The sequence below is a fragment of the Pezoporus occidentalis genome, unplaced genomic scaffold (assembly GCF_034315485.1).
Source record: "Pezoporus occidentalis ecotype Australia unplaced genomic scaffold, CSIRO_AGI_Poc_V1 ctg175, whole genome shotgun sequence".
Classification (NCBI taxonomy): domain Eukaryota; kingdom Metazoa; phylum Chordata; class Aves; order Psittaciformes; family Psittacidae; genus Pezoporus; species Pezoporus occidentalis.
Genome location: NW_026913586.1, coordinates 811,880 through 825,551, shown reverse-complemented (window position 1 = coordinate 825,551; position 13,672 = coordinate 811,880). Strand labels below are relative to the sequence as shown.

Here is a 13,672-nt window from a genome sequence, read left to right as displayed (position 1 = left end):
TTTGTAAGCAGCTGCTGGCAGGTATTTTATTAGTTCTTTACTAGGGTCATGCATTGAGCATGGAACTGATGTACTTAGCTCCCATCAGGTGTTTTTGTCACCTCTGAAAACACACACTTCCAGCAAGTCCCAGTCACAGCTGGTTTTCTTCAGTATTGCTTGGTCCAAAAGCAGAGGCAGCACCACTGAAACAGTGTTTTCACGCTACAAATTTTCTGAAGCTCGATTGAAAGTTTTCATTTTTCTTTACATTTCAAGGTAAACTTGAGTTTACCTTGCAGTTCACAAAATAGGAAAGATTTAGACTGCCACTGCATTGCATCTTAATACAATCATTGAGTAGCTTATAAATCAAGTACTACTAGTTGACATCCTACACAGATCCGTACCAATATTCAAAGTAACATTCAGTTTCAGGCAAATAAACCAGCATAGATTTAGAGTTTCTAGTTTTGAGATGCCTTTTGAATGCTTTTGCCTTTATTTCCAGCTGTGTTAGTTTTGGAAAGTTACTATTACCAATAGAGCACAGGGCTTTTGTCTGCAAATGCAACAGGCAGCCATACAGAACTGTAGTGTTTATAGAGGAGACAAACACAGTGCATATTCTCATGGAGAAGCCTTCAGCATAAATGTCTGTGGCTTACCAATATTTTCATGCAGCTGTGTCTCTTATTCAACAAACAGAACTCAGATCATTTAAAGTAAACTTAAATGAAAAAAGATAATGCAAGTGGAAGTTAGCACCCACCCCCTCTCCACACTGGTATTTAAGAGATAGATAGCCAACTGCTGTAAAATCATAAGGCTGCCTTGTTCTTACTGACTTAAGTATACTCAGACATAGAGATACTTCCTGGATTGTTTACACAGCTTCTCCAGGAGAAAGATACCAGATAAAACACGCCACATATCCTGCTTTAAAATTAATATTTTTTGCCAATCTGAGGAGTCTCACTACAATAAAGTTTCTTCTCTAAATAAAGTCTAAGCATTGAATTAATGAAGCATTTTAAGCATGAGATTTAATTTTGTCTGAACAGAAGATACCCAGTCATGCATTTAAAGTACTTTTCTGGATTAGGGCCCACATGAAAGCCTGGAGGCAGAGGTGGCACCTTTTCTGTCAGTTGCCCTTTTTTCACAGGCAGCCTGGCTACTTTAGATGCTGAGATGACTGCTAGTTGAACATAAGAAAAAAGCAGAACGTTGTCCCAGCAACTGCACCAGAGCATCCATTTGGTTTAATGACTTTGGGTATGTTTAATGATGTGCAGCCCAAGTGGAGAAAGGACTGGATAGGGAAACAAAAGCAAAACCAAAACAAACTCTTTCCCCTGCCCATGTGAGATCATTCTTTCAGTAGCGGTGGCATTTGTAAGCTTTGCGGATTCAGTCTTGCAGTATTTTCTCCATGCGAAACAAAGGCAGACCCCCTACCTGCATTTTCTTATTGCCCGACACTTGATATCAGCACCTTTTGGTATTCAGGACACAGTTTTTCTGCCATCTTCACAAGTGGCTACAATGTTTTGCCCAATTCTACATGGATGATTAAAGTTCAGAAAAAAAATAGCTTATAGGAAACATCTCTACCCAGACAGTTTGTAATCTTTGAGGCAATCCCCACATGCAATAGCAGTAACTCAGGGCCATATGCAAGCAACCTAAAATTCACCAACATTCCTGTATTCACTTCCTACCTTATTCAGACAAATGACTTAAAGCATCTTCAGTGTTAAGTGTCTAGTAAAACAACACCACAAAACACCAGCCACAGCAATTTTTAATACATGGACTTGCCCTTTGGTCCAGAGAACAAAAATCCTGCAGAAGCCATGGAAAGAAACATCACTTGTTTCACCCCTGGAAACATTCTGGAATGTGTAGGAGCAACCACAGCATAATGGTATGAGGTTCAGTAAGGCAAGGTGCTGGGTCCTGCATTTGGGCCGCAACAACCCCATCCACTGCTACAGGCTTGGGGAAGAGGGGCTGCAAAGCTGTTCAGCAGTAAAGAACCTGGGGGCGCTCACCAGCAGCTGCTGAACATGAGCAGCTTGTGCCCAGGCAGCCAAGAAAGCCAACGGCATCCTGGCCTGTATCAGCAATAGTGTGGCCAGCAGGACCAGGGCAGTGATTGTTTCCCTGTACTGGGCACTGGTGAGGCTGCACCTCACATCCTGTGTTCAGCTCTGGGTCCCTCACTAAAGGAAAGGCCCTGAGGTGCTGGAGCAGATACAGAGAAGGGTCTGGAGCACAAATGTGATGAGGAACAGTCGAGGGACCTGGGTGTGTTTAGTCTGGAGAAGGCTCAGGGGAGACCTTATTGCTCTCTACAAATACCTGAAAGGAGGTTGTAGTGAGGTGGGGGTCAGTCTCTTCCCCAAGGTAACAAGTGATAGGACAAGAGGAGACAGCCTCAAGCTGCGCCAGGAGGTTTAGATTGGATATTAGGAATAATTTCTTCAGAGAGGGCGCTCAGGTATTGGAACAGGCTGCCCAGGGCAGTGGTGGAATCACCATCCCTGGAAGTGTTCACAAACCATGTCAATGAGGCCCTCAGTGACATGGTTTAGTGGTGGACTTGGTAGTGCTGGGGTAACCACTGGACTTGATGATCTTGACTTTTCCAATCTAGTTGATTCTATGATTCCAAAAAATGGCTTTATATTAATAAACAGTTTACTGCAGTCCCTACTTATTTCTGGACCTAGAAACAAGTACATACACCTCCTCCCTGAGTTCTACTCCATTAGTTCCAAGTTTATCTACTTCTAAACTTCAAACAGCACAGAATGTGGATGCTCACACCATACCTATTTAATACAATTTAGACTCCTAACTTCATACTCTCAAATGATTTGAAAGACTGCCTCTAAACCCAGCAGCTCCAACTGTGAATGGAAACACTTGCTGCCAGGTTTTACATTTAGACATGCCATACAGGACTTGACTTGCAGGTACCAACCACATTTCAAAATATCCAGCTTGGGATATTTTATACAATTTTCAAGGGGTCATGTTCCTTCTAAGGAACCCGTATTAGGATTAAATTTATTCTATTCAGACAAATAGTAAGTTCTGGAAAATAACTGAGAATTATAAAGGAACACTCCAATATTTGGTTTGACCTACAGGAAAAAAGTCAATATCACTTAGAGTTAAGAATCTCCAACAATTGCACTGAGATAATTGCTTGCTACTCAACTGCAGTTTATAACTTGGAAAAGAAAGAAAAATTGCACCACTGAAGTACTTTTCTTAAACAGCTTTGGAATTACTATTGATTTTGGGGTTCTTTTCAAAAAAGTGAAAGATGTCAACAAGATGGAAGAGATACAGGGGGCAGGTGGCAAGAGGAGACATGAACATTATGAATAATCTAGATGGTCTAAATAGTGCAGTAAGTTTAATTTCCCCACACACACGCCAGTTAAATCCACAAGGGAATTCAGCCTATCAGCAATTTCAATGAATTGGATAGTCACCAAAACACAAAAGGTGGTCTGCTATCATAATGCAACTTAAAACATACTGAACAGCACAAAGGGAACATAAGGTGACATGTAGCAGACTTGCTGCCTTGACATAAATGCAACATTGTTTAGGCAATTAAGTATCTAAAGTTATAAAAGCAAGATGAAGTCTGAAGTAAGGCTGTCATCCACTTTACTACTTTACCCTAGTAGTGCATATCTATTACCCAGGAGTATTAAGAACTTTAGAAGGCTGGATTAGTAGACATCAGATGAGCATTTCATAGGAACAATTTATGCATTAGTATTTAAGTAAAACCCTAATACACCCCACGTGTCTGTAGACTAATAATTTATCACTTCAAGTTATGCATGCTACAGGATCAGATTTCCTAACAACCCTATGACTGTACACTAAAGACTCAGAATACATTTTGTTCATCTGCACACTAGTCCAGAGGTACTTCTCATCTACAGAAGGGCCTCAGTCTTGAGTTCTAGGAGAGGCACAACATGTAGCACTGCCAATAATCAAGAACAGACTGAAGGGAGTTAACTATTTTTTATACTTGGAACTCTAAGAGCAAGCTGTTTCGTTTCTTGCCTCTAGATACCTTGATTCTTAGTTTGCACTTTATAAAACAGAGCCCTTGACAATTACTTGATCTTCTCTCCCCCCCCCCCCCCCCAATTTTTTTTCCCCCAAAGTAAAACAGTATGCAACATGTCCTTACATAAAGCAAAAGGGTTTAAAGCCTTCTATAACTGGACACTTCAGTTACACTTAATGCTTCCCCAGCCACATACTGTCTGTGAAATTTGAAATTCAGAAATTCTAATTTAGTACAGCTTTTTAACACCAAATTAACCACCATCTGGTAAGAATTAATTTCACATCATTCATGATAAAAAGCTAAAACTTAGTCTGTGTTGTAAGGAACTAAGGTAAGACTTTCATTCTAAGTTTTACCATGGTATACTGATGTCCACCTGAATTTTGTGTGTAACTACTTTCTGAAGTGACTAAATTTGACAATTTGCCTGGGTGTAACTCCAAGCTAATTTTAATAGGAAAAAAAACAGTGAATTCACAGCTTTGAAACACAACAGAATGTTGGCAAAAGTTCAAGTCATTCAAGTTGTGTTAACTATTTCCATAACTAAATGTAGGAAGCTGAAGACTTCAGCCAAACAGTTAAATAACACTGTCCTCCCCATTTCATGTACAGATTTAGAAGTTACCATGTTAAAATGTTAACAGCATGTTAGAAGTCCACACCATGCACTAGTTCTTTAAAGAATCAAATTACATTTAAACTCACAAAAAGTTATTTTCCCTCATATATATACAGTTGAAAGAGTAGGAGTTAATGTTAGTCTTGTTCTTGACCTGGCCTTATGGGATTCTGGTACTTACAATATGAAAGGAAAATATTCTGCACCCAATCAACCAAAAAGCAATGTGAAATTTCACAAGAACCAGGATGCAATAATCTCTCAGCTGTATTAGTTATAATTAAGTACCTGTCATATATCAGCCCATGAACACCATATTCTCTCAACTTTTTCCTGTTGTCTGGGTCATTTGCGTCGTCACCCCATGAAAAAATAACTAGGCCTTTAGACTTGGCCCTTTTAATAAATGATGGATTCCTCAGCAGATCTTCGGAGTGCACATTAATTCCCTGAAAAACAAGACTGATTAAAATCCATGTTTCTGAAACACTCCCACATCAGGTTTTTAATTTTTTGACACCTGCACCTCCTTACAATTTCATTCGTAATAAAGAGCTTATTGATAACACTAGTTTTTAAACACTTTTAAACAGATACTTGAAATGAAGGACATGATTTTGGCAGTCACCACATGTTACTGTATTGCTTTTGTGAGGTTAGTTGCAATTTTAAGCATTAGTGTCAAACCCGATACCTTTACAAGCAGCAGTAAGTTTGTTTTACTGCAGAGCAGTACCAGAACTGGTCAGCTTACCAGCAAGTTTTCAAACTGTGCAAAGGTAATGGCAATAGAAGTTGTACGAGATCTAAGATCCATAAGTTCTGGATAGAGTTTAGATTCTCCTTGCGTGAGAAATAACACGGGATACTTGTTTTGCTTGTGCCGAACCCTGTTAGAAAAAACGTTTGTAAGTAGCAAATGCGTTAAAAAGCAGGGAAGTTCAATCTTGAGGAGAATTATGCTCTTTGATTTGGTTTTGTCCTGCCCATTTACCCTACAGCGGTATTTCATCAGCACGGTTTCTCATCAAATGTTATCTCCATAAAGCCTTTCATTAACAGTGCTAAATCACCTCTGGTTACAAAGTGCTACAGCAGACTGTTAGTTTCTATGTATCCCAGCTGTTTGTACTCCTGTTTAACTCCTATGCTTTTTGTGTACCCCAATACCCTCAATATGACATTCCACAACACAAAAACAAACTGCTTCAACCAACCAAGAAAAACTTAAATCAAACACATTTAATCCAAAGTCCTTTCATTTTCTGTCCTTTGTAAAAGGCAGATGGGGGGGGGGGGGGGATGTACCAAAATGATTTTGTTTGTAAGCTAGGCTTGTGTACACCTCAAGTATGACTGAAAAAGACTGTAATACCAGAAGAAATCTTGACCTTTTTTGTTGTGTCAAGAAAGACTGAAGCATTCAGGAAGGCACCAGAAAAAAAAACTAGCTACTTTGACTTTGTTCTCCTATCTTATTTTTGGCACAGCTCAGATGGCAAAGTGGTCTTGCTTCAATTCCCAACTGTTTTGGCACCCAAAGGACAGGTCCGTTAAGATTATGTGTTACTTGTTTCTTGTTGGGTAGTCTTATGTCCAAAGTAAATTCGACCATTAAAAAGAAGAAAGCAAAATACACAATTTATCTCTTCTTAACTTACATTGTACAAATATCTGCATGAAAAGAAGAAAACACAATTCTTCTTCTTCCAGCATTCATCAAAACAGTTTTTAGGATAATATCTAGAAAGAGGTTCATATCGAAGTAAGTTGACAAGTTGCCATCCCACTGTCCATCCTAGAAAAAGGAGAAATTTCAGCCATTTAGATTAATGCTCACTAAAATTATTTTAATCCTCAATGGTATCTCATTCAGCCTGAGCAAAATGAGAATTCAGTTTGCCAGTTTGAATGCAGAAGTCACTTCTTCAGCCTACTGAGCGCTAGTTACAGCTCTATAGGACTCTCGGTCTGTGAGATGCAGCTGAAATCAAACAGCAGTAACTTCCACTGAAAAATGCACTGTCATCCCACCCAAGGAGAGAGTTTTGAGGAAGCCTTTTCTAATTTTGAACACACAAAGGAATTCCATGAAAGATCACTAAAAACTATTGCAGATATTTCGTATTGCTATTTCTAAATACGAAAATGCAACAGCAAATTTGTAAACTAGGGACCTGCTATTATCAAAGGGGACCAGTCTTTCTGCTATCTCTGAGAGCATTAGCATGCCTGCACGCATACAGCCTTCCACCTACTACTACTAGTCTCTTTCCACCACTCCAGACTTCCAGTCCTAGCCTTGACAACTCTTTCGTTCTAGTCCAAGCACTAAGCAGAGTCCACAGTAGTGCTAACTAGAAGGGAAGAGTTGCTTGTATTACTGCAGCATGTTGTAGCTGCTCCTGCACCAGCCCAGAAGAGTCTGAATGTCTTGTCACTTTTCCTATGTATAGGATGCCTGATCTGTTGTGATCCACTGACTTTAAAAAACGGTCTGCAGCTAAAAGCAGTCTGAGCTGCACTATGACCTCAATCCTATAAATACTTCCTATTGGTTTTAAGAGCAAGTTTGCTCATTTGCTAAAGTGATGCTACTACTATACTCCCAGTTTTAAAGATGGTGGGTTATAATAAAATAAGAGAGTCACATTAAAAAAACCCAAATTACGCCTTTGTAGCTCATTAATTGCCAGGTTAAATTACAAGCTTTAGCCATGAAAATGGCAAAGTATCAAAGTCAGTCGCATGTACATTTACTTACCCTTTGCTGGCAGATCCATTTTATTTCTATGTTGAACCCAACATCTTCAGAAACAGAATCCAGGACCTGAAAAAAAAATTCATTATAAAGAGACCTCACAGCAAAGGAGGAAACTACTCTATGAGAGCAACTACTGGGATAATACATTAGCTTTTAACACCAGTGGGGTCTATAAAGAATAAAAAGCATTTAACACAAGATGCACCTCTTTCTACTTCAGCTTTAAGTTAGGAAATACATAAAACAGGATGAAATCTTAAGGACAAAAATCTGACAATGTACAAAGACAAGTCAATTCACCTTAACATGTGTGAGAAATTCCCCATTTGCACTCCTTAAGATGAAATGGGTTTTTACTTCACCAGGAAGGTTTTCTGAATGCAAAAAGTATCATAAGCAACACATAGTCCTAAGTATGAAAACCATAAGCTTGCCATTATGATGATCAGAAAAAGAGTATGTGAAATTCTTATAAAGAATATTTGTAAAGTGACTTTAAATCAAAAGATGAAGCTAACAGCTAATGAAAATAAGGAAAAGTCTGTAGATGATTCTTTAACCCTATGAAGATAACAGGCAGAGAGGAAAATAGCATGCCATTTCTCACAGGAAGAAAATTAAATTTAGGGACTCAAAATAGGTAGAGGAATTGAACCTCAACAGTTTAGTCCGTTACACAAAGTTCTTGATTTTCTGTAGTTAATCTGATTAGGCAGTGAAAAATACAGTGAGGCATATGACCTGTACCTGATGCCTATATGCTCTGGCACAAGCCTATATATAATTGGATATTAATAATCTTCACAATCCAAATAAAAAGCACTATTATTGTACAAAACAAGTTCCTAAAAGGCATGTTAATGGGCAGTCTGGACATCAGGAAAACCTGTAACAGTGAAAAAAATGTAGTTCTAGGAAAAAAAAAAAACAAACCAAACACACACACACAAAAAAAAAAAAAAATCACTGTAAATGGTATGAAACTCTTGTTTGGTCAACAATTGCCAGATGTTTCTGTGAAAAATAAGCCAGCATGAAGCTCAGAGTTGGCAAGTAGTCACAAGCAGGAACATACTAGAAATTAATTAACATTTCTCTTGTGTTTGGCTCTGCTAGATGAGACCAGGTTTGGTTCTTGCTGTTGCTGGGGGTTTTGGTGGTGGTGGTCTTATTTTGTTTGGTTTGGGGCTTGGGTGTTTGTGGTTTGTTTTGTTGGGGGTTTTTTGGATGGTGGGTGGGAGGGGTTCCCCCAAATTAGAAATCAGTTCTTGATGCATTAAAACGCAATGCCCAGAGCATATCTGGAGCAATGCAGCTTGAGTTTATGAATTAAAAAACTTGAAATATATACAGACTATTACTTTTAAGCACTGAAAAAGATACAATGGCCAACAATAAAGCCTGTGTTCTCAGTACCAGCATTGATATCAGAGGCCTAAAACCAAAAATGTGTATCTCTTGCTATGTGTGCAAAACTGAAAGAAAGATGCTGTTTTCCTGTTCAAGAGTTGTCATCTTTATTGCTCTATATTCACTGCTTACTCTCTGCAGAGAAGGAAACGGCTGCATCTCAAAAGCAGAGTTTTCTTCTTCTTTAAAAGATGCTGGAAAGAAATACAAAATATTGCATCAGAACAAATAGCTGTACTGCTAATCCCCGCAAGACAAGACTAGCTGACAGTCATAAGGCCTTTAAGAGTAAAATGGAATCAGGTCTTTGATTACCTAAACCTGTTGATTACCTTTTGATTACCTAAGACTTCCTCCCTCTAACACCAATGTACTCCAACAACAGCGCAGGCAATTCCTGTTTTGCAAGTAGGAAAAATTTTTGACTCCCCTTTAAAAGCCTTGCCAGAGTATTTATCAGAAACAGCTTCTCCTACCCCTCACTGTTTCAGTCACTGGATCAGATTCAGTGGAAGCAGCCTTGCCTGTTAAGGCTTATGTTTATTTTATCTTTCCCCAGATGGGCAGGACGTGCAAGACACTTTGCCAGTTTGCTGTCACTATAAAAAGGGTGAAGTATGGCCAAAATTTCGCAGCACCGATAAGACACCCCACAGCAGTTACCAAAGTACTTGCTAGCACTTCTGAAGAGCTGTTGAAAAGGTACGGTTAGAGAAGCGTAAGACTGCACGTTAGCGGCAATTTTGTTACAAATATTCATGAGGATATATTTATCTATGCATTTGTCTTCTATCCTCCTGTCCCCTCTTACTCAAGGGAGTAAGTTCTGTCCAGGTACTTACTTTCCAGTGAAGAACTCTGCTGCATGAACAAAATTCAAGTGACTACAAAAGCATTTAGAAATGTTCAGGAAGAAGCCAAATGTGACTAGAACAAGTGAATGCAACCGCAGTATATATAAATATCATTACATGATAGCAAATAAACCGCAAGACTCTTGCAAACTAATGTACGTACCATTGTGGTCTTTTACTTTCAGGGCAGTCACATGAGCCAGCTACGGAAGACAAGAAGGCTACAATTAACAAATACTCTATCCACGGAGGTCTTACTACGTGTAAAATGTAACGAATTTTCTTTATAAACTGGTTTTAAGTTTAAAGGTCCATTACAGGCACAGTTTTAATAATTTGCAAAAGAATAAAGGAAATCCTGATACACGATGCATTTCTTTCAAACTTTAGAACATGAAGATTCCAAGGAAAGCTCAAAAACTAACTCTAAAGTTTCTTACTGAAAATGCAGAAAACATGCTCAGGAGTAGAAACACCCATAATATAACATGATGTGAAGAAGTCCGAATATTAAACCCTTCTCTGTTAGATGTCAGACTGTTTCCAAACAAGTGCAGACAGAGGGCTGACAGTGGTTTTAGAACGTAGTCACATACTGCGATCAGGCCAGGCACAGAGAAAACTCCCTTGCTCCATTCAAATTCTCTCTCCTCAACAAGGAGGAGACCAAGTAATTTTAAGTAGAAAGAAACACAGTTCTTGGACCAGCCATGTGTTTCTTTAACTGAAGGCAGATCTCCCAGCTGGGTCTTCAGTAGCCCAGTCTCATCTGACACCCCTTTTATGTAGGCAGGGCACTTCTGTTCAGAAGATACAGTGACACCCAAGTAAATAAAAGCAATCAATTAGATCTAGCCAGTCCAGTCAATCCATACCACTGAATCACAGAACCTTCTACACCTCCACATGCACCTCAAGAGAGTAATTCAGTATAATTTAGATCTTCCTTGTTAACAGAGAAACATTTGAAAATTACCACTTTGCAACAGACACCTTTTTCTTAAACAAAGACTCCAAAGCACCACCTTTCAATGAACCCTACCGCCACCTTCAGCCTTTCTTACTTTTTAGAAAATACCAATTTTAGCATAATGGTATGGATCTACACAAGTTGCAGACCATTCTTCTAGAAGATAGAAGTAATGAAATAAGAGGTGCAATAGTAATATTCCTGGAATTAGCTGCTACTTCTACTTGTACAATTTTTAAGACTTGTACTCCCCCAAACTACCTAGTTACTACTAGTGTAGCTTCATACACAACTTGAAATTCTACACACAGCATATCATACTAGCCAAAGTAGCAATACCTTCAATAACTGCAGCTGATCAAATGTGAGTTCTTTGACTGCAATCTCAAACAGTTCCAAAGGCTCCGTATCCAGCTTCTTTGATGAGAAATAACATAATTGAGCATTGCTGAGAACTACAGAAAAGCCTACATGCTTTTAATATGATAGCATTAAAGGCAACTGATTTTTTCTCTTTTATTTATAGACACAAGTGATATTCTAATGAGTAACATGACCAGATTTCAGGACACAAAAACGTGTCAATTTGGAAAAAAAGAAACCAAAAACAAACAAAAAGCCACCAAAATTTGGTCTTTCATGCAAGTCAGATGCTTCATTGTTCTTTCTTCAGAAAAGGTTAGCACATATATTCTGTAAAAAATTGATCCCTTAATATATTCAGGAAAAAAGTCTCCAATTAAAGAAATGCATTAAAAAACACTTTAAGGCAGTTCAGTTTATTATTGTCTATCCAGTCTCAAAAACTAATAAGTCAAGTGTCCTGGTAAAACTGAGACACACACCCCACCACCAAAATAAAAGATCTGATTTAAAAGACATTCTGTCAATTTTCACTTCCCCTCTTCATTATAAGGAAATTTCTACTCATCAAGACAACACTGATTCAATATATGCTTAACATGCAATTCCCTTAGTCAAAGTTCCATTTCCACAACTGGTCAAAACCAAGCTTCTTACAAATTGCAATATTGCAATGTGGGCAAGTTGACGACACAGACTTAGTGACAAGAAGAATGAGAGAATTTATCTTGCAGTCTGCTCTGCTGTATTATCTCCATTTTCACTGTCAGAATGCTTATCTGTATTGTGGTTTAAGGCCAGTTTCAAACCGTACACCTCACATGCTGTTGCTGCAACATCAAAATAAAAATCCAACTTTCTTACTCCATGCACACAGTAATCCTACACATTTATTCCCATTCTATCCCTTCATTCCCTAGAATTATTTCTATGAGAACTTGGCATTTTAGTTTCTGGAATGGTCACACTTAAAGATAAAATACAAATATCATCTTTACCTTCTTCATGGCCATACAACATGTCAGATCGTGGTATACAATCGGCACATGATCTTTAGAAAGGTGTACATCAAACTCCACATATGCTGCTCCCTACAGAAAGTTGAAAAACACCAAGAAGAAAACAAAATCCCATTAACTATTTGTGCACAAGGACTACAGAACTGCAGAGCTGCCAAGTACTCAGAGGTCCTGGACATAAACCAGAAGTTTAATGAAACTGGCTGTTACCAGTTAAATCACATTCAACAGCGGATCAGAAATGACAAAAGATCATATGGCAGAGTATTTTCATTACCGTAATGCAGCTCTGATAAACCCTTATACAAAGTATTGATTTCAAACAAAGGCTAAGATGATGTTTTTAAACATGGATACTGTTAGGGTGCCCTTCCTCCCTCCTCTCCACCAAGAGAAGAGCAATTGCTACAGACTGGCAAAGCTTTAGTGAAATACTCCATATAAGGATGACCTTCTGGACTTACCAGTGAGTAACACAGTAATAGCGTGTTATAACATGTGCAAGAGAAGAAATAGCTGTATCCAGTATTCTTCTGTCCTTTTCAACTATGTAATGTTTTCTTTTAAAAAGGAATTAAGATCAAAGTACAATCTTTTTGAAAAGAGGGACCAAAATAAAGATATGAAGAAACACACAGAAATTACTCTTTTAGTTATTTTTACTGTGTGTGCATTATTCCTTTGAAAGGACTCCATGAATACCCAACAAGTTAAGCAGCAGGTGATCTCATAGAAACATCTTCATGTGACTGTAACCACAGCTCTTCGCTGTGAAAACAGGAGTTAGACAAGGAACCTCTGCATGTGCTTCTGACTTCAGCTACTCTGCTGCAGTGTCTCACTGTCTAGATCAATCTTATCACAGATCACTTAAGTAACTGAGGTTACTGGAAGGAATAAAAGTGACCGCCTCAATCAGAGAATTTAAGCACCTGAAAACAGTATCTCCCAAAAGTAAAGTTTTATCCTAGTATTCCAGATATTCATTGTAGCAAGCACTGAAACAAAGGATTGTTTTACCCTTCCAGGTCAGCTCCCAAATCTCATATTTGGACACCAGTTTTAGGTATTCACCAGCCCCTGAGCAAGTCCTTTGCTGCCTTAAAGTATGCCAACAGATCCAGCAGAGCCAAATTTTTACTAATTTGTTCAAAATTATTACAACCCTATGTCTCTGCAGGATTGAGATTAAAGTTTTGCCTGTATGAAAACACCACCAGAAAATAATACAGAGAAGTTCAGATTTTTTTGAGGACCTTGGGAATGAGTCTAACCTAACTATTACTTCCCTTCCTCTCTCTGTCAAGAAATTTCCATGGTGATTTCATGTAATTTTACGCAAGTATCATTATCATTCATCGTATCGAATAATGGAAATCAAGCACACAAAATAAGCTAGTTTTAACTATCCAAATACTAGGTGTCTGCAAATGTGTGTACATACATGACTAGCAGCATTCCTCAAAGAGGCAATAGTGTTCTCTTGAACTTTAGCAAGCCTGAAATAACAGCAAAGGAAAAGATTTTTTATTAAAGGCAGCACAGCACAGAAGCCCACTGAAACAACAGGAATACAA

The 13,672-nt window shown here is 38.4% G+C and overlaps 1 protein-coding gene across 6 annotated transcripts in view; it reads right to left on the bottom strand.

Annotated features, from left to right (window-relative positions):
* Nucleotides 1-13,672, bottom strand: part of GPCPD1 (glycerophosphocholine phosphodiesterase 1) — a 42,945-nt gene that overhangs the window by 3,459 nt on the left and 25,814 nt on the right. For 4 of the 6 annotated variants that reach the window (XM_062614330.1, XM_062614332.1, XM_062614333.1 and 1 more), the window contains exons 11-19: nucleotides 13,540-13,594; nucleotides 12,075-12,167; nucleotides 11,053-11,130; nucleotides 9,907-9,946; nucleotides 9,022-9,083; nucleotides 7,480-7,545; nucleotides 6,377-6,513; nucleotides 5,470-5,605; nucleotides 5,004-5,164 (exon numbers count right to left, since the gene is read on the bottom strand). In XM_062614330.1, coding sequence (XP_062470314.1) covers nucleotides 5,004-5,164; nucleotides 5,470-5,605; nucleotides 6,377-6,513; nucleotides 7,480-7,545; nucleotides 9,022-9,083; nucleotides 9,907-9,946; nucleotides 11,053-11,130; nucleotides 12,075-12,167; nucleotides 13,540-13,594 — 828 coding nt within the window. Of the gene's footprint in view, nucleotides 1-1,440; nucleotides 1,543-5,003; nucleotides 5,165-5,469; nucleotides 5,606-6,376; nucleotides 6,514-7,479; nucleotides 7,546-9,021; nucleotides 9,084-9,906; nucleotides 9,947-11,052; nucleotides 11,131-12,074; nucleotides 12,168-13,539; nucleotides 13,595-13,672 lie in introns of all 6 variants that reach the window. The other 2 variants (XM_062614334.1, XM_062614335.1) reach the window with 2 other exon arrangements.